This window comes from Muntiacus reevesi, chromosome 3 (assembly GCF_963930625.1).
Source record: "Muntiacus reevesi chromosome 3, mMunRee1.1, whole genome shotgun sequence".
NCBI lineage: Eukaryota > Metazoa > Chordata > Mammalia > Artiodactyla > Cervidae > Muntiacus > Muntiacus reevesi.
The window spans coordinates 16,200,890-16,223,251 of NC_089251.1; the positions used below are offsets into that span (position 1 = coordinate 16,200,890).

General features: G+C 44.1%; 1 protein-coding gene across 1 annotated transcript; it reads left to right on the forward strand.

Annotated features, from left to right (window-relative positions):
* Positions 1 to 3,372: 3,372 nt before the first annotated feature.
* RSAD2 (radical S-adenosyl methionine domain containing 2) lies at positions 3,373 to 20,711 on the forward strand. The gene is made up of 6 exons (XM_065928544.1): positions 3,373 to 3,783; positions 8,411 to 8,572; positions 12,247 to 12,476; positions 14,042 to 14,191; positions 16,366 to 16,398; positions 18,318 to 20,711. Exons 1-6 carry the CDS (start codon positions 3,432 to 3,434, stop codon positions 18,480 to 18,482), a joined length of 1,092 nt encoding a protein of 363 aa, XP_065784616.1. The 5' UTR covers positions 3,373 to 3,431; the 3' UTR covers positions 18,483 to 20,711.
* The last annotated feature ends 1,651 nt before the right edge of the window (positions 20,712 to 22,362 follow it).

Genomic DNA, 22,362 nt, shown 5'->3' on the forward strand with positions numbered 1-22,362 from the left:
ATCTCCTGTTTGACCACTTCCAGTTTGGGAGAAGGAAGTGGCAACCCACTCCAGTACACTTGCCTGGAAGATCTCATGGCTGGAGGAGCCTGGTAGGACATGACTGGTAGGACAGAGTCTGACATGAATGAGTGACTTCACTTTCACTTTTCACTTTCATGCAGTAGAGAAGGAAATGGCAACCCACTTCAGTGTCTTACCTGGAGAATCCCAGGGACAGAGGAGCCTGGTGGGCTGCCGTCCATAGGGTCACACAGAGTCGGACAAGACTGAAGCGACTTAGCAGCAGCAGCAGCAGTTTGCCTTGATTCATGGATCTAACATTCCAGGTTCCTATGCAATATTGCTCTTTACTGCATCAGAATTTACTTTCATCACCAGTCACATCCACAACTCAGTGTTGTTTTTCCTTTGGCTCCGTCTCTTCATTCTTTCTGGAGTTATTTCTCCACTGATTTCCAGTAGCATATAGGGCACCTACTGACCTAGGGTGTTCATCTTTCAGTGTCCTATCTTTTTGCCTTTTACTGTTCATGGGGTTCTCAAGGAAAGAATACTGAAGTGGTTTGCCATTCCCTTTTCCAGTGGACCACGTTTTGTCAGAACTCTCCACCATGACCCATCCTTCTTGAGTGCCTGAAGAACAATGGGTGGAAGTTCGTGACATTGTACAGGAGGTGGTGATCAAGGCCATCCCCAAGAAAAAGAAATGCAAAAAGGCAAAATGGTTGTCTGAGGAGGCCTTACAAATAGCTGTGAAAAGAAGAGAAGTGAAAGGCAAAGGAGAAAAGGAAGGGGATATTCATTTGAATGCAGAGTTCCAAAGAATAGCAAGGAGAGATAAGAAAGCCTTCATCAGTGATCAATGCAAAGAAATAGAGGAAAACAATAGAATGGGAAAGACTAGAGATCTCTTCAAGAAAATTAGAGATACCAAGGGAATATTTCATGTAAAGATAGATGCAATAAAGGCCAGAAATGGTATGGACCTAACAGAAGCAGAAGATATTAAGAAGAGGTGGCAAAACTACACAGAAAAAGTATACAAAAAAGATCTTCACAACCCAGATAATCACAATGGTATGATCACTCACCTAGAGCCAGACATCCTGGAATGTGAAATCACGTGGACCTTAGGAAACATCACTACAAACAAAACTAGCAGAGGTGATGGAATTTCAGTTGAGCTATTTCAAGTCCTAAAAGAAGATGCTGTGATAGTGCTGCACTCAATATGTCAGCAAATTCAGAAAACTCAGCAGTGGCCACAGGACTGGAAAAGGTCAGTTTTCATTCTAATCCCAGAGAAAGGCAATGCCAAAGAATGCTCAAACTACCGCACAATTGCACTCATCTCACATGCTAGTAAAGTAATGCTCAAAATTCTCCAAGCCAGGCTTCAGCAATACGTGAACCGAGAACTTCCAGATGTTCAAGCTGGTTTTAGAAAAGGCAGAGGAACCAGAGATCAAATTGCCCACAACCACTGTATCATCAAAAAAGCAAGAGAGTTCCAGAAAAAACATCTATTTCTGCTTTATTGACTATGTTAAAGCCTTTGACTGTGTGGATCACAAAAAACTGTGGAAAATTCTTCAAGAGATGGGAATACCAGACCACCTGACCTGCTTCTTAAGAAATCTGTATACAGGTCAGGAAGCAACAGTTGGAACGGAACATGGAACAACAGACTGGTTCCAAAGAGGAAAAGGAGTACATCAAGGCTGTATATTGTCACTCTGCTTATTTAACTTATATGCAGAGAACATCATGAGAAACGCTGGGCTGGAGGAAGCAAAAGCTGGAATTAAGATTGCCAGGAGAAATATCAACAACCTCAGATATGCAGATGACATGACCCTTATGGCAGAAAGTGAAGAAGAACTAAAGAGCCTCTTGATGAAAGTCAAAGAGGAGAGTGAAAAAGTTGGTTTAAAACTCAACATCCAGAAAGTTAAGATTATGGCATCTGGTCCCATCACTTCATGGTAAATAGATGGGGAAACAGTGAGAGACTTTATTTTTGGGGACTCCAAAACCACTCCAGATGGTGACTGCAGCCATGAAATTAAAAGACACTTGCTCCTTGGAAGAAAAGTTATGACCAAACTTGATAGTATATTAAAAAGTAGAGACATTACTTTGCCAACAAATATCCATGTAATCAAAGCTATGGTTTTTCTAGTAGTCATGTATAGATGTGAGAGTTGTACTATAAAGAAAGCTGAGCACCAAAGAATTGATGCTTTTGAACTGTGGTGTTGGAGAAGGCTCTTGAGAGTCCCTGGGACTGCAAGAAGATTGAACCAGTCAGCCTAAAGGAAACAAGGAAACTGGTCCTGAGTATTCATTGGAAGACTGATGCTGAAGCTGAAACTCCAAAACTTTGGCCATCTTATGCAAAGAACTGACTCATCAGAAAAGACCCTAATGCTGGGAAAGATTGAAGGCGGGAAGAGAAGGGGACGACAGAGGATGAGATGGTTGGATGGCATCACCAACTCAAAGGACATGAGTTTGAGTAAATTCCAGGAGTTGGTGATGGACGTGGAAACCTGGCATGCTGCAGTCCATGCAGTCACAAAGAGTCAGACATGACTGAGTGACTAAACTGAACTGATAAGTGAATCACTTTTGTACACCTGAAACTAACACAACTTTATAAATTAACCAGACTTCAATTTTTTTTTAAAAAAAGAAGGATCTTAGAAAAGCATCTGATTTTTCTCATCTTTTAAAAATGGTGTAGACAAGCATAAACCTGCAGGAAAAGATAAATGGCTGAATTTCAACATTTGAAACATTTTACCACGTGAAAATGCATGCTTTAAGATGAGTCACTAAAGGAAGATTCAGGCATTAATGTCTCTATGTGCCTATGCATTTCAACTGAGATCTGAAAGGGGTCCTGAGCTGATAGAATCTGCTCTCATCGTCCACCAGGCCATCACTCTCCACTGTTTGGCTGTCCTCTCCAGACAAACTCTTGCTGAGCCACTGCAAGCAAAGGGCACTGGGGCAGATGCTTCTATGTTTATGTCCTCCACTAGTAATGCAGCAGCTGCAGAGGTGGCTATGTCTCTGCCTAGTTCTATCACTACCTGCTGGACCGAAACAGAGACTCAAGAGCAGCATGTCCATCTACATCCAGTCTGAATTATTACTGATTCCAGGAGATGGAGCTGAGCCATGGGAAAGAGAAAAACAGATGTTGGTCCTACTCCTGAGACTTCAGTCTTGGCCCTGTTCCAACTTTCATTTTCACGAAGAAGGAAATCGAAACTTAGCCCTCAGCTGAGCGTTAGTCAAGAAAGGTGTGTCCCTCCTTCCATGTGACAGGTTGCCAGGCATGTATAAAAGCCAGCCTGCCACTGCGCAACGCAGCCTCAGGGTACCTGCCGACAGAGCTCAGCCTCAGGACGCCTGCCACCATGTGGATGCTGGTACCCATTGCGTTCGCTCTCAAGCTGCTGAGCGCCTTCCTGCAGCCCCTGGGCTCCGTGTGGAGCAGCCTGGGGCCCCTGTTCCTCCAGCTCCGGGCAGCATCTTGGCTGGCAGGGGCCGAGAGGAGCCGGCAGCTCCAGGGCAGGAGGGAAGCTGGGGAGCCTGACAGGACAGAGGGAGAGGGAGGCGGCGACCTGCCCACCACCCCCACCAGCGTCAATTACCACTTCACCCGCCAGTGCAACTACAAGTGCGGCTTCTGCTTCCACACAGCCAAAACGTCCTTCGTGCTGCCGCTGGAGGAGGCCAAGAGAGGTCTGCTGATGCTGAAAGAAGCAGGTGAGTTCCCAGACCTAGGAAAGCCCCCAGGTGCTCTGCCACTTTGAGAAGGGCGAAGAGGTGGGGGCGGGGGGCAGCCCCAGCCAGAGAGGTCCCCCAGGACCTCAGTCCTTCCCAGGACACAGCGGGGATGCACTCCGGCCAGAGGAGGTCGGGGCGAGCTGTGGATGGGTGCCGAGATCTTCCCAACCTGCAGAGTGGGCTGGCATGGGGGAGCAAAGTATTACAGCTTCTTCTAAGCGAGCAGCGTGGGGAAGGAGGCAGGTTGGGAAGTTGTGCTGCTCTCTGAGTTCATGACTGAGTTCCCCAGAGACAGCTGATGAGAGCTGTCGACAAAATGTTTGGGTTTGTTGTTTGGGACTATTCACGTGCTCTTATCATAAATATTGAGAGATGCTGTGTACGATTCAAGTAAGGCAATGCTTTTGCTCTGGAGACTTGCTCACTGAGTGTCACTGCATCAGTAACAGGCAGGCATCTCAGAGAGAGCCCAGCCAGTCCAGGTCTAAGGTGATCTGTCCTCCTCCTCCTCCTCTACCGTCCTCCTGTCTTCCCTAGAGCACCTCCTAAGCCAGCAACCTCAGCCACATCAGCAGCTTCTTTCTCAACTTGCTTAACTCTGCTGCAGACATATAACACGCATTTACCCCAGCTTGCACACATCCTGAACGTCACAGTGACCACATCCCGATAAACAGCAGGCAAATCTGCACAGAGATCAGCAGGGTGCCTATAGCTCCTGCAGCCTTCAGCCCCCACCCTTCCTGCCCGGGGTAACCACTAGCTCCTATTCTGACACCAGCCTTGCCTGATTTGGCACTTTATATGCTGAGAACGTGCACCTGACCTTTACTGGATCTGACGTATTTCACTCCCCATATGTCTGCCCGGTCATCCGAAGCTCATCCAGCGCCTGACCCACCTCGCTGCCATTCCCGGTGGCGTCTAGTTCAGCATCTTGGTATTTCTCAGCAGGACTGTTGCAGTTCATCTCATTGTCCCCGTGTCCCCACGGAAAGCACGTGATCGTACAGAAATATATGTCAGATGCATAACTCCCCCTACTGAACTTTCTTGCCTGGCTTCCAAGCCCAAACTTGCGAGCACAGGCTTCAAGCACCATGTTGCCATCCTCACCCCATTTTCTGAAGGACCGCATGCTATGAGCACATCACGTGACACAATTCCCCCCCAGCACCTTCCTTGTGGACCCTGATCACACTGTTTTCTCTTTCTGGAATGCCAGTCACCCCAGGCTCTGTTAGTGAACTTTCCAAGCTCCTTAGAATTATTCCTGGTCCTCTTCATGCAAGATACCTTCCCAGGTAGCACTAGTGGTAAAGAACCCACCTGCCAACTCAGGAAACCCAAGAGGCTGGGGTTCAATCCTGGGTCAGGAAGATCCCCTGGAGAAGGGAATGGCAACCCACTCCAGTATTCATGCCTGGAGAATCCCATGGACAGAGGAGCCTGGCGGGCCAAAATCCATGAGGTCGCAGAGTCATACATGACTGAGCAACTAAGCACATAGCACAATGCCCTCCAGATCCACCCATGAGGCTGCAAATGGCAGAGTTTTCATTCTTCTTTATTGCTGAGTAGTATTCCATTTGGTTTATATATACCACATCTTTATCCATTCAACCTCTGATAGACACTTTTAAAAAATGGAAAAGCTTTTGGCACAGCTAACAAAACCACTGACAGAATGAAAAGACAACATGGATGAGAAAAGATACTTGCAAGTGAGATGACAGATAAGGAATTAATAGCCAACATATATAAACAGCTCAGACAACTGAACATCAGAAAACAAACAACACAGTTAAGAAATGGGCAAGAGAACTAAATGGACATTTTCCAAAGAGGAATGCAGATAGCAAGTGTCTGTGTCCATGAAAGGATGCTCAGCACCACGGATTAACACGGAAATGCCAATCAGACCACAGTGAGGGACCATATCACATCACGCCAGTCAGAATGGCTACCATCGAAGAGACCACAGATAACAAATGCTGGAGAGGACGTGGAGACAAGGGAACCCTGTACACTGTGGGTAGGAATGTGAATTTGGGCAGACCCTGTTCAGAGCAGTATGGCGGTTCCTTAAAAAACTAAAACCAGAATTACTGTGAGAAAAAAAGTGAACATGTTAGTCGCTCAGTCATGTCCAACTTTTCTTGACCCTATGGACTGTAGCCTGCCAGGCTCCTCTTTCCAGGGGATTCTCCAGGCATGAATACTGGAGTGGATTGTCATCCCCTTCTCCAGGGGATCTTCCCAACCCAGGGACAGAACTCAGGTCTCCTGCATTGCAGGCGGATTCTTTACCATCTGAATCACCAGGGAAGCCCGGTGACACAACAATTTCACTTCCGTGCATATATTAGAAAGAAGTAAAAACGCTAATTGAAAAGAAACATGCCCCCAATGTTCACAGCACACTGCTTACATTGCCAAGGGATGGAAGCAACCTCACTGGCTGTTACAGCGTGTTTACAATCGAGCTCTTTTGTTTTATTGTTTTGTTTTTAATACTTGGGTCCCCAAAGAGTCTGGGATCTAAGACTAAAACTTGATATTCTGTTTATCTTTTTGTCTAGCAAAATATCTAGCAGGTAATAGGAATCTAATGAATTTTTTGAATAGATGAATTAATGCATGAATGAAAAAATGAGCAGAGGACTGAGGTTGTGGAAAGAACTTAGACTCTTGATTCATAGGGCCAGTATTTGAGTTCCTGCTCCAGCACTCATTAGATGTGCCAAGAAATTTGACTTTCTGTTGATAGCTCAAATATCAATCTTACAAAGTTTCTACAAGGCACAAATAAATGAATGTTCTTGTATTTTTAATAGAGCATAAACTATTATAGTTATAATTAGTACATATTGTGACCTCTCAGTTTCAATTAGTTAAAATGGTTAGGGTATTGCATGAATGGCATGTCCTGTAAGTTAAATTTCTGGTAAATGAAGGAAAATCTATTTTGGTGACTATTTAAATTTAAATTTACTTTTAAATTTAAATTCATAAAATAAATGTAAATATACATTGCATTTAAAATTAAAATTGCTACTCTGGATGAAGAAGCTTCCCTCGTAGCTCAGTTGGTAAAGAATTTACCTGCAACAAAGGAAACCCAGGTTTGATTCCTGGGTCAGGAAGATCCCCTGGAGAAGGAAACGGCAACCCACTCCAGTGTTCTTGCTTAGAGAATCCCATGGATGGAGGAGCCTGGCAGGCTACAGTCCATGAGGTTGCAAGAGTCAGACATGACTGAAGCAACTAAACCACCACCACTCTGGATGAAGATGCTTCCAAAATATACTATTCACTCCTCTGACTTTTACACAGCAGATTGAATAGAACGCAGCCATATGAGCATCATCACAGCCCTTGACCTGAGCTGTGACAGGATGGATGGTGTGTTGCCACCACTATGAAGAAATGGCTCCTTTTCTAAGCTCTTACCTGCATCTCTACATCCTGTTCCTTCAGTCTTCTTGTTCACTCATCCCTCTGACCTGCTCCTCAAACTCATCATGGTCTACACCTCTGGCCAACACACTGCTTCTCTTTTCCCAGTTATCTGTCCCTGTTTAATCACACTTTTAGGGAGCAATATTTTATTGGAATAATAATGCTTGTCACACAAGCTGCCTCCTAGCATGTTAGCTTAAAAAGAGTGAGATGATATAATTTATCACTCTCCCACTGCAGAAACATTTGAGAGCAAAACAGGGTGCTGGGAAGAACAACGGATGAGATGTGGTCTCCGTAAACCAGGACAGTCCTGGGAAAGCCAGGATGGAGGGCAACCTCACTTTAGAAAGATCAAAGGCTTTGGAGCTTGGACCTGTGTCCTAGCTTTATTTCTGTCTGTTGAGTTCAATTCATTCATTCAGTCATGTCCAACTCTTTGTGACCCCATGAATTGCAGCATGCCAGGCCTCCCTGTCCATCACCAACTCCAGGAGTTTACCCAAACTCATGCCCACTGAGTTGGTGATGACATCCAACCATCTCATTCTCTGTCATTCCCTTCTCCTCCCTCATTCTATCTTTCCCAGCATCAGGGTCTTTTCCAATGAGTCAGTTCTTCGCATAAGGTGTCCAAAGTTTTACAGTTTCAGCTTTAGCATCAGTCCTTCCAATGAATATACAGGACTGATTCCCTTTAGGATGAACTGGTTGGACCTCTTGCCATGCAACGGACTCTCAAGAGTCTTCTCCAACACCACAGTTCAAAAGCATCAATTCTTTGGCACTCAGCTTTCTTTATAGTCCAAATCTCACATCCATACATGACTATTGGAAAAACCATAGCCTTGACTAGACTGACCTTTGCTGGCAAAATAATGTCTCTGCTTTTTAATATGCTGTCTAGTTTGGTCATAACTTTTCTTCCAAGGAGCAAGTGTCTTTTAATTTCATGGCTGCAATCACAATCTGCAGTGATTTTGGAGCCCCCCAAAAATAAAGTGTCTTATTGTTTCCCTATCTATTTGTCATTTCTCTCCAGTCTCATTCTATTACCGTGAGAAAAACTAATTTTGCCATTAAAATGATAACATGTTGATGAAGTACTAAAAAAGAAGGAAAATCCATGTGCTGTCTATCCCAGGTATGGAGAAGATCAACTTCTCAGGTGGGGAGCCGTTCCTCCCGGACCGAGGCGAGTACCTGGGCAGCCTGGTGAAGTTCTGTAAGCAGGAGCTGCAGCTGCCCAGCGTCAGCATCGTCAGCAACGGGAGCCTGATCCGCGAGAGGTGGTTCCAGAAGTACGGTGAGCAGCCCCCACTGCATGTGACTCTAGCCTCTATCACTGTCTGTCACTGTATTTCCTTCCGTCCTGGGCCTCCGGCCTGGCCTGCTGCAGATCCAAAGGGAGAAAAAAGCAAGTATGCTTGTTCTAATCTCTCTTGAGGCTGCATTCTGAGTTTCGGTAGGGCTCTCATAAACAAGTATGGCAAAGCAGATAGCAGGACCCACCAGCAGATGCTCCTGTCCGTTATCAAAGTCCCTTTAGTTGAGTCATTAGTGGGGAAGATGAACACTGTGGACAGTTTTGCAAACTCCGACCTCATTGTTTCCTGTTTATGTTTAATTTTTAGAGTATTTATGGAAATGACTCTATTTTGGTAGTCTCCTGTATAAATTGAGGAATTGGACTAAAACAGTCATTCTCCCCTCTGACTATGTATTTGGTTACTGAGGAACTTTAAGACATCTCTGCTGGGGGGTTACAAACCCCTGGTCCTAAGACTGTTGATATTTTGTCACTAAGTTATGTCCTACTCTTTTGTGACCTCATGGATAGTAACCTGCCATGCTCCTCTGTCCATGGGATTCTGTAGGCAAAAATACTGGAGTGGGTTGCCATTTCCTTCTCCAGGGGCTCTTCCTGACTCAGGGATCAAACCTGTGTCTCCTGCATTGGCAGGGGGATTCTTTACCACTCAGCCACCAGAGAAGCCTAAGACTATGGAGGTCCCTTAATGCTAATTTTTACATAGATATTAATATTCTTGGAGAAGGAAATGGCAACTGACTCCAGTATCCTTGCCTGGAAAATCTTGTGGACACAGGAGCCTGGTGGGCTGCAGTCCATGGGGTTGCAAAGAGTCGGGCATGACTGAGTGACTAACACTTACACTTATTAATATTCTTAAAGCAGTACCTGGAATTTAGGAAGCATTTGAAAAATGTTAGCTATCATTACATTTTATTTATTTTGTTTCTTTATTTAGTGTGTTCTATTTATTGTGTTTTTTAACAATTTTTTAAAATTAATTCTTATTGGAGTATAGCTTCTTTACCATATTGCATTAGTTTCTGCTGCACAGCAGAGTGAATTAGCTGTTTGTCTACATACATCCCCTTTTCTTTTGGATTTCCGTCCCTTTAGGTCAGCACAGCCCTACTATCATTTTGGTAAACAGTTCTGATTGGGCTCTTCTGGTAAAATGCTCTGTGCTTGCTTTCTGTGAGATGTTTGAGTCTTGAAATCACTCAAAGGGTAGTTGCATGTATGATGTGTTGAGGATGTTCACGGGGATCTCTGATGAAACCCTCTTTCCTAGACGATGAAGAAATATGGACATGGGGGAGGGGAGGGCGGGGTGTGGGGGAGGGTTGTACTTCCCATCTGGGAAAGGTTAACCCCAGGAGCATAGGGCCAGGAGTCAGCAACAAAACACCATGATGGGAGTCACTCAGTCAAAGGTGAGCATCAGAAATTCAAAAGGAAGCTTTGGGGACTGGATTTAGAGAGATAGACAGGGTTAGGGAGCCATGTAAGCACAGGAGGCTGAGTGGGGTTTGCTGGCTGTGTCCTGGGCAGTGTGTTCCCTTCAAGACGTGTGGTGTGCGGAGTAAGGACCACCAGTAGTGTTGCACCTTAGGGCAAAAGCTCAGAGCCTGGTCTGGAGAGGCAGTGCAAGGCAGCAAATTTGGAAGTGCATAAGAAAAAGGGTGACGCTGAAGCTCCAATACTTTGACCACCTGATGCAAAGAGTCGACTCATTGGAAAAGACCCTGATGCTAGGAAAGACTGAAGGCAGGAGGAGAAGTGGGAGGCAGAAGATGAGATGGTTGGATAGCATCACCAACTCAATGGACATGAATTTGGCCAAACTCCTGGAGTTAGTGGAGAACAGGAGAACCTGGTATGCTGCATCCATGGGGTCACAAAGAGTCAGACATGACTTAGTGACTGAAAAACAGCAAAGAGAAAAGATCACTGGGCTAGGGAGACAACAAGAAAGTGCAAGGACTATTCATAGCAGACACTTTGACAGCCAATTGTGAACAGTCATTGATTTTTATCCTGTATCAGAGATCAGGGTCAGTGTTGCCATATGCTCAAATTATTAAAGATACGTCCTAGATCTACACTCTATTTTTTATACCTTTAATTTTGTATTAGAGTATATGCCACGTGCTCAGTCGCTCAGGCGTGTCAGACTCTTTGCAACCCCATGGACTATATAGCCGGTCAAGCTCCTCTGTCCATGGAATTTCCCAGGCAAGAATACTGGAGTGGGTTGCCATTTCCTCCTCCAATTTAGTTATACATAAATCTATTCTTTCTCAAATTCTTTTTCCCATCTAGGTTATTAAAGAGTATTGAGCAGAGGTCCCTGTGCTACCTAGTAGGTCCTTGTTGGTTGTCTGTTTTTTAAACATAGCAGGGTGCCTAGGTCAGTCCCAAGTGCTTTCACTTTGTCAGTCACAGACCTGAGGCTGTTACTGCCCTGCTCCCTCCTGGTGATCATGCATTCATTCTCTAAGTCTGTGAATCTGTTTCCATTTTGTAAAAAGTTCATGTGTATCATTTTTAAGATTCTGCGGCCTTATCATTCCATATTTCTCTTTTTCTGCCTGATTTCACTCACTATGACAATTTCTTGGTCCATCCATGTTGCTGTGGTGGCATTATTTCATTCTTTTTAATGACCATGTTAAATTTCCCAAACAGAAGTATTTAAAAACAGTGTGAAATATTTTTGTTACCAAGTCCAAGCTCGCTCGGCTCGCCACACGACGGGCCTTAAAATTGGGAGAGGAGGTGTTGAGACAAGGAATAAGGACTTGACTTCAAAAGCTGGCAGAAGGATCAGATGGTAGACTGTCTCAAAATAACCATCTCATTGGGGTCTGGAGGAGATGAGAAATAAAGTAAAAAGACCCCAGGTTTTGCAATTGTTCCTGTGAGGATCCTCAGGGAGGGGATGTGTATATTTCTTTTCTCTTGCAGGCGGACAGGGTCAGGGTGTTTCCCTGAACAAAGGCATTTTGGTTTAATATTCAGGCAGAGGTGCAGTGTTCTCTGGGGCAGGCCATTGTGTATGGACAGTATTCTTTCAGTGAACAATAGCAAAGGGAAGCAAAGGTTAAGGTAAAAGACACAGAGCTGACATGTAGTCAGATTTAGCTCTTGTAACATTTTTAAATGTCTGGAGGAACAAACAAAGTGTTTTTGCCAACTTTTGTGGTCCATAAGGCTCCAGTTCTCCACCTCAGGCTTGAAAGCCTATGCTGTTTTTTATATATGATTTTGTTTCTTTATTTTTGACTGTGCTGACTTCCCTGCTGTGTGGCCTTTTCTCTAGCTTTGGGCACCAGAGGCTACTCTCTCTTGTAATGCACAGGCTTCTCATCACAGTGGCTTTTCGTGTTGCAAAGCACAAGCTCAGGGGTGCGTGGGCTTCTGTTGCTGTGGCTCCCGGGCTTGGAGCCCAAGCTCAGTAGTGGTACTCGGGCTTGGTTGCTCTGAGGCGTGTGGGCATCTTCCTAGATCAGGGAGTGAGCTCGTGTCTCCTGCGTTGGCAGGCAGATTCTTTCCCAGTGAGTCACCAGGGAAGCCCCAAGTCCTATGCTTTCATCCTTGGATGGAAAAACTTAACATAAATTCTCATCCTTGGATGGAAAAGCCTAACAGTGATCGTTTTCCTTCAGGTGAATATTTGGACATTCTCGCCATCTCCTGTGACAGCTTTGATGAGCAGGTCAATGTCCTTATCGGCCGTGGTCAAGGAAAGAAGAACCACGTGGAAAATCTCCAGAAACTGAGGACATGGTGTAAGGAATACAGAGTGGCCTTCAAGATAAACTCAGTCATCAATCGATTCAATGTGGACGAGGATATGAAGGAACAGATAAACGCACTGAACCCCGTCCGCTGGAAGGTACAAACCGCATTGCTTTTGTGATTGTAAATGAAGTGAACGTTCAGAAGAGATTTGCTTCAGGGACACCAAAAATGATAAGGATACAGAGAACTCTGGACTCAGAGAGCCAGCTGGGTTTGGTCCTTCTTTCTGCTAGACTTAGAATCAGCTTCTGGGGACTCATCCCATACGCACTGTCCTGAAACAGATTAGCAGGAGGACTTGTGTGAATATGTCTTTTTTTTGGGGGGGAGGGTAAAGATTTATTTATTTTTGACTGTGCTGGGTCTTCACTGTCATATGCACGTTTTTGTAATTGCAGCGATGAGGGGCTACTCTCTAGGTGCAGTGCGTTAGCTTCTCATTATGGTGGCTTCTCTCGCTTCAGAGCACAGGCTTTAGACTTCAGCAGTCAGCAGCATGTGGACTCGCTCTGTAGTTGAGGTGAATGGACTTAGCAGCCCTGAGGCATGTGGGATCTTCCTGGTTCAGGGATCGAACTCATGTCCCTTGCATTGCAAGGCGGTTTCTTAACCACTGGACCACCAAGGGAGCCCTTGAATATGTGTTCTTAACAGTCTGCCCTGGTCATTGTCATGTGGGAATCCATGAAAGTCTGTGGCTGGACCCTAGACTAATGCAACTGAAGATAGGATGTAGAATTCAATTCTAGCAAGGAAAAGAGAGGAAGAAAACTCATGTAATATGAAGCTGTGCCTGCTGGGATAAAGTGGGAAGGTGAAATGGGAAAGGTTTAATTCTGCCAAAAAGCTAGGAAGACTTCATGTAGGAGGCAGTATTTGACTCCTTCTCTAGCAGATGAGTCTTCCTTGATCTGATGGTGAAAAACCACCTGCAGTGCAGGCGACCTGGGTTTAATCCCTAGGTCTGGAAGATCCTCTGGAGAAGGAATGACAACCCACTCCAGTATTCTTACCTGGAGAAACCCATGGACAGAGGAGCCTGGTGGGCTACAGTCCATAGGGTTGCAAAGCATTGGACACAACTGAGTGACTGAGCACACATATTATAAACCTGATTATTTTGTATCAAAGAACTACGACATAGATATATACATAAAAATCACTTCTATTCCTCAACCAAAACTGTTCATCTCAATAGGTGTAACTAGCTAATGTTCCAAACCCTAAGGCTAGAGATGCCCCCAAAATTAATAGTAAAGGAGTTCCTCTCCTCCACTTTTGAATTCCAATTCTGTTCATCTCATGAAGATTATTTTTCAGAACACTAGAGATTTCTAGATATATAAAATATTCCTATAAATTTACATTGATTTCAGCTGAAGTTTCTAATTTTGTAAAAGATGCCCAATTACCCAATGCTGATCCCCTGGAGAAGGAAGTGGCAACCCACTCCAGTATCCTTGCCTGGAAAATTCCACGGACGAAGGAGCCTGGCAGGCTACGGTCCACAGGGTCGCAAAGAGTTGGACACGACTGAGTGACTAATGCTTTCACTTTCTGTGCTCAGGAGGGATGAAGCTTGGTTCAGAGGGAAATGCAATTTGGGACAGAAAGAGGTGGAAAGCTCTTTAGGAGGCCAACACTGCCCTTGTGTTTCAGGTCTTCCAGTGTCTCATAATTGAGGGTGAGAATTCTGGAGAAGATGCTCTGAGAGAAGCGGAACGGTTCGTGATCAGCGATGAGGAGTTTGAAGCATTCTTAGATCGCCACAAGGACGTGTCCTGCCTGGTGCCTGAGTCTAACCAGAAGGTTAGAAAGTGAATTTTCTAAGTGTATTAAAGTGTATTAATAGAAAGTGAACGTCATTTTGTTTCCCATCACACAGGTAGCTCCAAAGAGAAAAGTATCTCCACCAAGGGCTGCCCATGTTGGGATGTGGGAGGGTTTTGTGGAGAGAAGGGAGGAGTCTAAGGGTAGATATAGAAGCTGTACTAAATCTTTAGGTTTCCAGTGAGAACAGTGGGTATGTCTTGTTAGCACAAATGCATATGTCCTGTAGATTAAACCGTGTCAACCAAAGCCTGTCTACACTGCAGAGCTTCCACAGAGTAAATAATCAGAGTGTTCTCTGAAGCCAAAGGAAAAAAGAACTTCTTGTTCAAAGCTATGTTCCTGCCGTGTTAAGAAGAGGAGTAAAATAAAAAAAAAAAATTGAAGGTAGTCTGATACTCAACATACAGAGAACAGGTAAACTCATGTCAGTATGGAATGTTATACTGACTAAATAGCATAGCTCAAAGAACATTAGGAAACCAGGATAAATTTGCATGATATGATATTGGGTGCAAATAAAGAACAACAGGCAAAATCCATTCGACCTTTAATCCTAGTGTGCACGGATGTGTATGTACGCATCCCACGGTCGTCTTGGGGTAATGGATTATCAGTCATTTTTGTTTACCTTGATAACTCTTTGGACTTTAAATTTTTCTAAAATAGGTAGTTTTGTTATTTTTCAACTATTTAAAAATCAAGTGCTTTCCCCATCTTCCCCCAAAGAATAAACATGCAGCACAATCTCTCGTCACATGCTTATATCATATTGGAAATTCCAGAACAAGGACTCATTCCTTATGCTTTAGACTCCTAAGTCATGTTGACCAGAGCATGAATAAGAAAATCCCCAGATGGGGTCAGAGCAGCTTTCAAAAAGAGGACAGAGAACAGAGGAGAATACTCGTATGTCCACACTGCTGTATTTAGCTTTTGAAATGCTGTCTTAATTATGCAGTTAATGTGTGATCAAAGAAAATATAAGTTATAATAAGCATTACTATTAATAGTTGGTGAGTACTTCACAGAGAGGCCATAAGCCAGAAATCACTCCCCCATTTCAGAAACACAGGGGCCTGAGTCATAGGATTAACTAACCTCACCATGTCAGAGGCAGGATTAACTGACCTCACCAACATCAGAGAAAGGTTAACTGACTTCACCCACATCAGAGGTAAAGTTAGCTGACCTCAGCTGTGTAAGAGGCAAGGTTAAGCTGACTTCACCTATGTCAGAGGTAAAGTGAGGTGAACTAAAGTTGCCATGGAGACCAAATGGCCTACAAGACTGAAAAATATTTACAATCTGGCCTTTATACAAACACATGTGCAGACCCCAACCTCTGTAGGTACATATGGAGGGTACAACTTCCTACAGAAGTACAGATACACCCTCCACCTACGTCTGAAAGGTGTCATTAGTTATGAGGAATATAAACCATGTTCAAGTCCTCAGTAAGCTCCCAGGTAATAGCATTAAAGGGCTTCCCAGGTGGCGCTAGTGGTAAAGAACCCGCCTGCCAATCCAGGAGACGTAAGAGACACAGGTTCGATCCCTGGGTTGGGAAGATCCCCTGGAGAAAGAACTGGCAACCCATTCCAGTATTCACGCCTTGAGAATCCCATAGACAGAGGAGCCTGGAGGACCACAGTCCATGGGGTGGCAAAGAGTTGGGCACGACTGAAGCAACTTAGTAGACAGACAGTAGCATTAAAGAGATTCTGCTTTATTCACTGAAAAGGGGGTCGATTCGGGGCAGGTCACACACACAAGGAACGTTGAATAGTGCAGGACGGGGCACCCCAAGATGTGGAGGGCACCGAGAGTTAGCCTGGGGGCTTCCTTGTCAGAGGCGCTTTCAGAGAGCCCTGTGACCCTTCCAGCAGGACGCAGAGGCCAGCTGGCTGGAATCTGTTGGAATCTGAATGGACACAGACAGATTGCTGGGTGGGGGGCATTCTGGGTGGGGCAGGGCCCTCGCAGGTGGCTTACCTTGTGGAGATGAATCCAAAGACGCTCAGGAGATTTGAGGAATGGTGACTCCAGAGATAAGGCGAAACAAACACACGGACGTTATAAGGCAGACAGCTGAGCGTACGTACTGAAAAATATGCCTGAAACTAAATTTGTCTATAATTTCTCCTTTGCAGATGAGAGATTCCTACCTTATTCTGGATGAATATGTGAGTATTTCTAGGGCATCATAAAATGATCCCTTAAAATTAGCTAAGCAGCAAGGCCAGTATTGAGTTACAGTCGGCATAACCGTTTAATCCATATTCGTTCTTTTTAGCCAGCATTTCCTAGTTTTACTGTCACTGATTGGCATCCATATTATGGAGCCCTGGCTTCATTCACTGTGTCCGTCTTGGAGCTAAGGCGTTGGGCAGGTATTGGCTTGAACCCAGTCCCGGTGTTTGCACGACCACCCTCACCCCGCCCCTGCCCCTTACACGGCGTCTTCCTGTGACTATGAATCCACGGAGGTTGTGTGGAGCTGACTTCACACAAGGCAGATCCCTCTGTTATGCCATCTTTGGCTGGCTTCTCTGGTCACGGGGCAGGGGTTCTTTGCAGGAGGGATGTGTCACAAGTCACATTATTGCCTTTAATTCCTCAGATGCCTGCCAGCTTATCTCTAACAGATAGCTGTCAGCTTTGGGGTGAAGAGGTTGCAGAATCCCCTAAAGCCACTGATACATTCCTATGTATGCCACTGCCTTCTGAAGAAAAAAGATAAACCGGCATTCTCAAAACTGAAAAATCACTTCTCCCTTTCCCTCTCTGTCTCTTCTGTGTTTGTCCCAATTCAGAAATGTTTGCAAGTATTTCTGACACAGGACAAATACTTCCATTCAAAGACCTGTTTTTAAGAAATGAGTTCCAAGAACAGTGGCTTTTCCATATTTAAGTTGGATTTGGTGTTTCAAGAAATGCTTACTGTGACTTTTGACACTTTATTATTTTCAAGTTAATCAGTGACGCTTCATAGTCATTCACTTTTTTGTCAATATGAGCTTTCTTTGCAGAGCAGAGGGGTAAGGTAACACAAGTGCCCAGTTTATGGGTTCAAGTTAGAGAGGAAAAGTCAAACGGAATTTATTTTTGGAATATCCTTATTACCTGGGGATTTTGACCAGTATTCCTTGAAAATTCTCTGGTATCTGCATAGTTGTAATAAACAGAGTGGGAACAAAATTTACTTTTGGCAATTTAAGAGCATTTTGATTTGGTAAGAATTACTACAAAATGCTCTGTGCCATGGTAGGTCATAGGGTATGAAGATCTGGTTCCTTGCTCCAAGATGCTTAATTTAGGATAAAAACCAAGACCCTCGGACTTCCCTGGTGGCTCAGTGGTAAAGAACCCGACTGCCAATGCAGGAGATGTGTGTTCAATCCCTGATCCAGGAAGACCTCCTGGAGGAGGAAATGGCAAGCCACTCCAGTGTTCCTGCCTGGGAAATCCCACGGACAGAGGAGCTTGGCGGGCTACAGCCCATGGGGGTAGCAGAGAGTCGGGTAGGCTGAGTGAGTGACCACCAGCACCAAGGCCCTTAACAGGGCACGTGACACTTCTTGATGTGGGACCTGCCTGGCTCTGTAATGCCTCTTCCTACAACTTTCTCTCCCTTTCTTAAAAGCACATTTTATTACTCTTTACACTTATTTGTGCACACACAGTTTTCACACCAGCAATATCATCTACTTGAAATTTCCCAAACTCACTGTATTGTTTCTGGGCTTTAACAATGCTACTCTCTCCGGCTTACAATTTCAAAACACAACTCAGATGTCAGCATCTTTTGGAAGCCTTTCCGGATTACCCCACTCTCCAATGGAGGGATACGTACATGTATACAATTCTGGTTATCCTGCACTTACCTGGCCTAACGTGTTCAGGTGGGTGATGGGAACTGGTTGAGAGCAGAGATGCTGTCCGATGGGCTTAATGTCCCCAGGGGAGCATCTCACTTATAGGTCTCCACAAACATTTGTTGCAATGATTGGAATAACCACAATCATTTTGAGTTGATCCTCCTAGTTGAGTTTTATAGGCAAATTATATGGAAATATTCTAACTTTGGTCCTAAATTTCCTAGATGCGCTTCCTGAACTGTAGAAATGGGCGGAAGGATCCTTCTAAGTCCATCTTGGATGTGGGTGTAGAAGAAGCTATAAAATTCAGTGGCTTTGATGAGAAAATGTTTCTAAAACGAGGAGGGAAATACGTATGGAGCAAGGCAGACCTGAAGTTAGACTGGTGAAGTTGGACTGGCGAAGCTGGAAGCTGGACCTCCCTCTGCCCACCTGTGGGGACCACCTTGGGACTCAGTACGTGGCTGCCCCCTTCTGATGGGCACTTCTCAGGGGCCCCAAATCCTATTTTCAGTTGCACGTGGAATCTGGTTGTCTGTGATAACTGAACACACACAAATAACTTAGATAATTGAAATCCATAGCTCATGCAAGACAACTAACCTTAGTTAATTAGCTTACTTTGCATTTAAAGTTTGAGTAGTGTTTACTGTGACTCCTGTGTTTCCGTTTTGGAGTTGTTTCCCTAGTCCTTTCAGTTGATAGTTATTTTCCCATCTGGAAAAATTAGGAAGTCTCTCCACCTGTGGGGAGGCTTTTTATTTCTCAGTCTCTATATCATTGCAACCTTGGACATTTAACTAGAAGTTGAGAAATAGTCCATACATATTTCAAAAAATAAGAAATGCTCATCTTATCAGGCTTTGGTGAGACCCAGAAAGAGACAATCTGTAGCCCACACTGACTATTCCAGGAATGTGAGCCATCTCCCCTTTGTTCTCCAAGATTCTTAACAAAACGGAGGTATGCTTTACGTTTCGTGATGGAGTTGACACGGGGTCAGAGCTTGGGTTGCCGTGTGGATCTTCTGAGCCTGCAGGCAACGACACTGCTGATTTGCTTGGTTGTCTGCACATCACTGGAATGTGACCGTTCCCTGGATTGGCATGATCCCGTTGGCAAAGGCACCAGGTGACCGTGGAGCAGGGGATTGAGACTGGACCTGGCTTTCCTGTGAATAAAGCTGCAGCACAAAGCTACTATTTCCCATTTAACTCTGAACCACTTGAAATAAGAATATAATCTAGGGCAACGTGAGAAAGTTCCAGAGCCTCCTCTTGGTGCTAAGAAAGAGCTCGAGGAAAAATGTCACTTGAATTGGGTCAAGGAACAAAACCTTCTTCTCGTGGAAATATCACGTGAACTTTATTCATGTAACCTAGACACTATCCCGTTGCCTGGGAAGTAATAATTTCCTATCATTGCTCTAAAAAAGCAAAATCACGGACAATTTTTTGCTCCAAGAACTCTTTAATTAATAATCCAGCTGCTGTTTTGGCCACTAGATGGCATCTAAATGTTGCCTGATTCTGTTAAGCCCCCATGTAGAAATTCTACTTCAGAATCTTTTTTTCAAGACTTGCTGATTTTGAAAGTTTGGTTTAAGTGATTGTTTTTTTCCTCAAAAAAGATATGACTACTTCGAATGTTAAGTCACTGTGATTCCAATGAAATATGAAGTGAATTTTTCTCAACCTGAGGGAAGCTACATTTCTCTTTCCCCGAAGAGAAAGAATATAAAGTAAAACATTGCACTTGAGAAAAATGAAAAAATATGTATATAAAGAGAAAAACAATAAAATTAAAAATACGAAAAAATAAAACAAAAAATAAAAAAACAGAAAAATGAAAAATAAGCTATTTTAAATACATTTTCCAGCTGTTTTTACACCACCACCCACTTCTTTATGCACTGACAGAATTTTCAAAGTCCTAATGTTTAAAATATTCAAGTGTTCATTTTTCTTTAGCTGGAGAAGTAGCATTAGAGTAAATTTCAAGCTTGGATTATATATAACATTTTGCTTTATATTTTCAGCTTTTAAGTATTTATGTCCATTTTGTGAGACATATTTCTTTTTATTAGGAAAATAAAATGTAATTTCAGTGAGGTATCTCCATTTAAGTCTTAAAGGCAAGTATTTTTGTGGTGCTTTCAATTACTGCTTCGTTAGGTTGTGACAATAGGGATGGAATTTTGTCTTAGGAAACCTGGAAAAGACTGGACATTAATAACAGCATGCTGGTGTACAAAGTATGAACCTGAAACATCTGATATGTCGGCTCCTCTTCTATGACAATCTGGAGTTTGGAGTCTAGTTCTTCGATCAAGAAAGAGAATCATGATATAAAACAGGTGGACAATTCTCCATGAGGTTCTATCAGAAAGTAATTCATTGCACAGGCAGCTCTCTTGTTGAAAGGACTATTTCATTCCTCATGATTAGATGAAGGCTACCCGCACTATAAGCTTTTAAGACTTTGTCCTGAGAGTGTTTCAGACATCTTAGTTTTAGGGAAATATATGTATATATGTTTATTTTTTCTCTGTGTGGGATGCTCTTGTCTGCTGGTCTCTTGTTTTGTAAGATGTTGTAAATAAAGTAATTTTCGTACACTACCTTCATTGTCAGTGGGTCAACGTAATGAAGTCTCTCCTTGCTGTGTGTTTAAAATAATTGCAGGCTTTTACAAACCACCATTGCTAAAGGCAAGTACACTGTAAAAATCAACAAAGTTACCAATAATTAATGAGCACATTTCAGACAGCCCCACTGGCAACAAGATGGAGCAGAGAAGAGCCACTGGGGAAAGTACTCCTCCTGTTTTAAATGAAAGCCAGCATCTCGGGGGCCTGGTGTCCTGAACTTGATCCCTTTGGAAGGAATGAATTCCTCAGACAGGCAGCAGGAATAGCAGCAGCCCAGGCTACACGTGGTCGCAGAGCCGCTGCTCTGAATATGACAGGGTGCACAGTCTGCAGAGCGGGCGCCTGGCACCCAGAGTCCCAGGTGGCGTGGAGCCGCTCGGAGGACCTGGTTCTGAGTTGCCCACTCGGTCCCCGCCCCTCAGATGCCTCAGGCCAGGCCTGCCTCTCTTCCTCCCCCAGCCTGACTTCCCCCTCCCATGTCTTCCCAACTCTTGAAGTCGAGAGTTCTACACCCCCAGCTCCAACGCCCACCTCACACCCTCCAGACTTGGACTGGCCCTTCTTGGACATGGGGCATTTTCTCAGACATGTCCTTGCATTTAATCTTCAGTTGTAAGTACTTACTTCTTGAGCTTCCCTGGTGGCTCAGATGGTAAAGGCGTCTTCTTGCAATGTGGGAGACCTGGGTTTGATCCCTGGGTGGGAAAGATCCCCTGGAGAAGGAAATGGCAACCCACTCCAGTACTTTTGCCTGGAAAATTCCTTGGACAGAGGAGCCTCGTAGGCTACAGTCCATGGGGTTGCAAAGAGTCCGACATGACTGAGCGACTTCACTTTCACTTTACTCACTTCTATAGGAAGGATATGGCCTCATTATCTTTGCCCACCCTGGACTTGTCAGACCAACCCTGGGCTCCAGCCCCCAGGACAGGGATCAGATCCAGGGGCTTGAGGACAGTGAAGGAGACTCAAGAGGCAGCCCAAGTCGTCCAGCCTTGTGGCCGGGACGTAGACAGCCATGTCTGGGGGTACAACCCAGCGTCAAGTCTGTGCTGGCGTCTGCTGTTCCAGTCAGTGGCAAAGATGGGAAATTCCACAGAAAGCCCACATAGCAAGTTCAACTCAGATGCCATTGAGTTGGGTTTGAAAGATGAGAAAGGCTTTTTAACCACATGTTCCCCCCATGATTCTAAGACGAATAAGCATTTGGAGAATATTTGAGAATACAGCAAAATGAAGAAAATAAAAATTACCCATAATTACAGTGGCCCAGAGGCAACTGCTAGTTCATTTCATGCATATTTCCAGTAATGCATATTTTTTAATAGAATTGAGTTCTTGCTCAATTTTATTTTCCACATAGCTTCTGAAGGATTTTAAAACCAACGAGCATTCTTACTTTAATGAGAACAGCCAGTTCTTAACAATTCACACGAAAAGATGAGAAGAGATTCAATGGTATCCTAAAAACCACAATTAATTTGAAGAAGAAAAAAAAAACAAAACACCAGATTTGGGTTTTGAATTGTTTACAAATTTGATTAGGAATGTGAGTGCAACTCTTGTTCTGGGAATTCACTTTATCTAGAAAATATACATATAATAATACAAACAAAACT

Excerpts from the sequence above, each read along its gene's own strand:
- RSAD2 (XM_065928544.1), top strand. The coding sequence starts at position 3,432 with ATGTGGATGCTGGTACCCATTGCGTTCGCTCTCAAGCTGCTGAGCGCC. Across the intron at positions 8,573-12,246 it reads GAGGTGGTTCCAGAAGTACG|GTGAATATTTGGACATTCTC; the intron begins GTGAGCAGCCCC and ends GTTTTCCTTCAG. Across the intron at positions 12,477-14,041 it reads TGAACCCCGTCCGCTGGAAG|GTCTTCCAGTGTCTCATAAT; the intron begins GTACAAACCGCA and ends CTTGTGTTTCAG.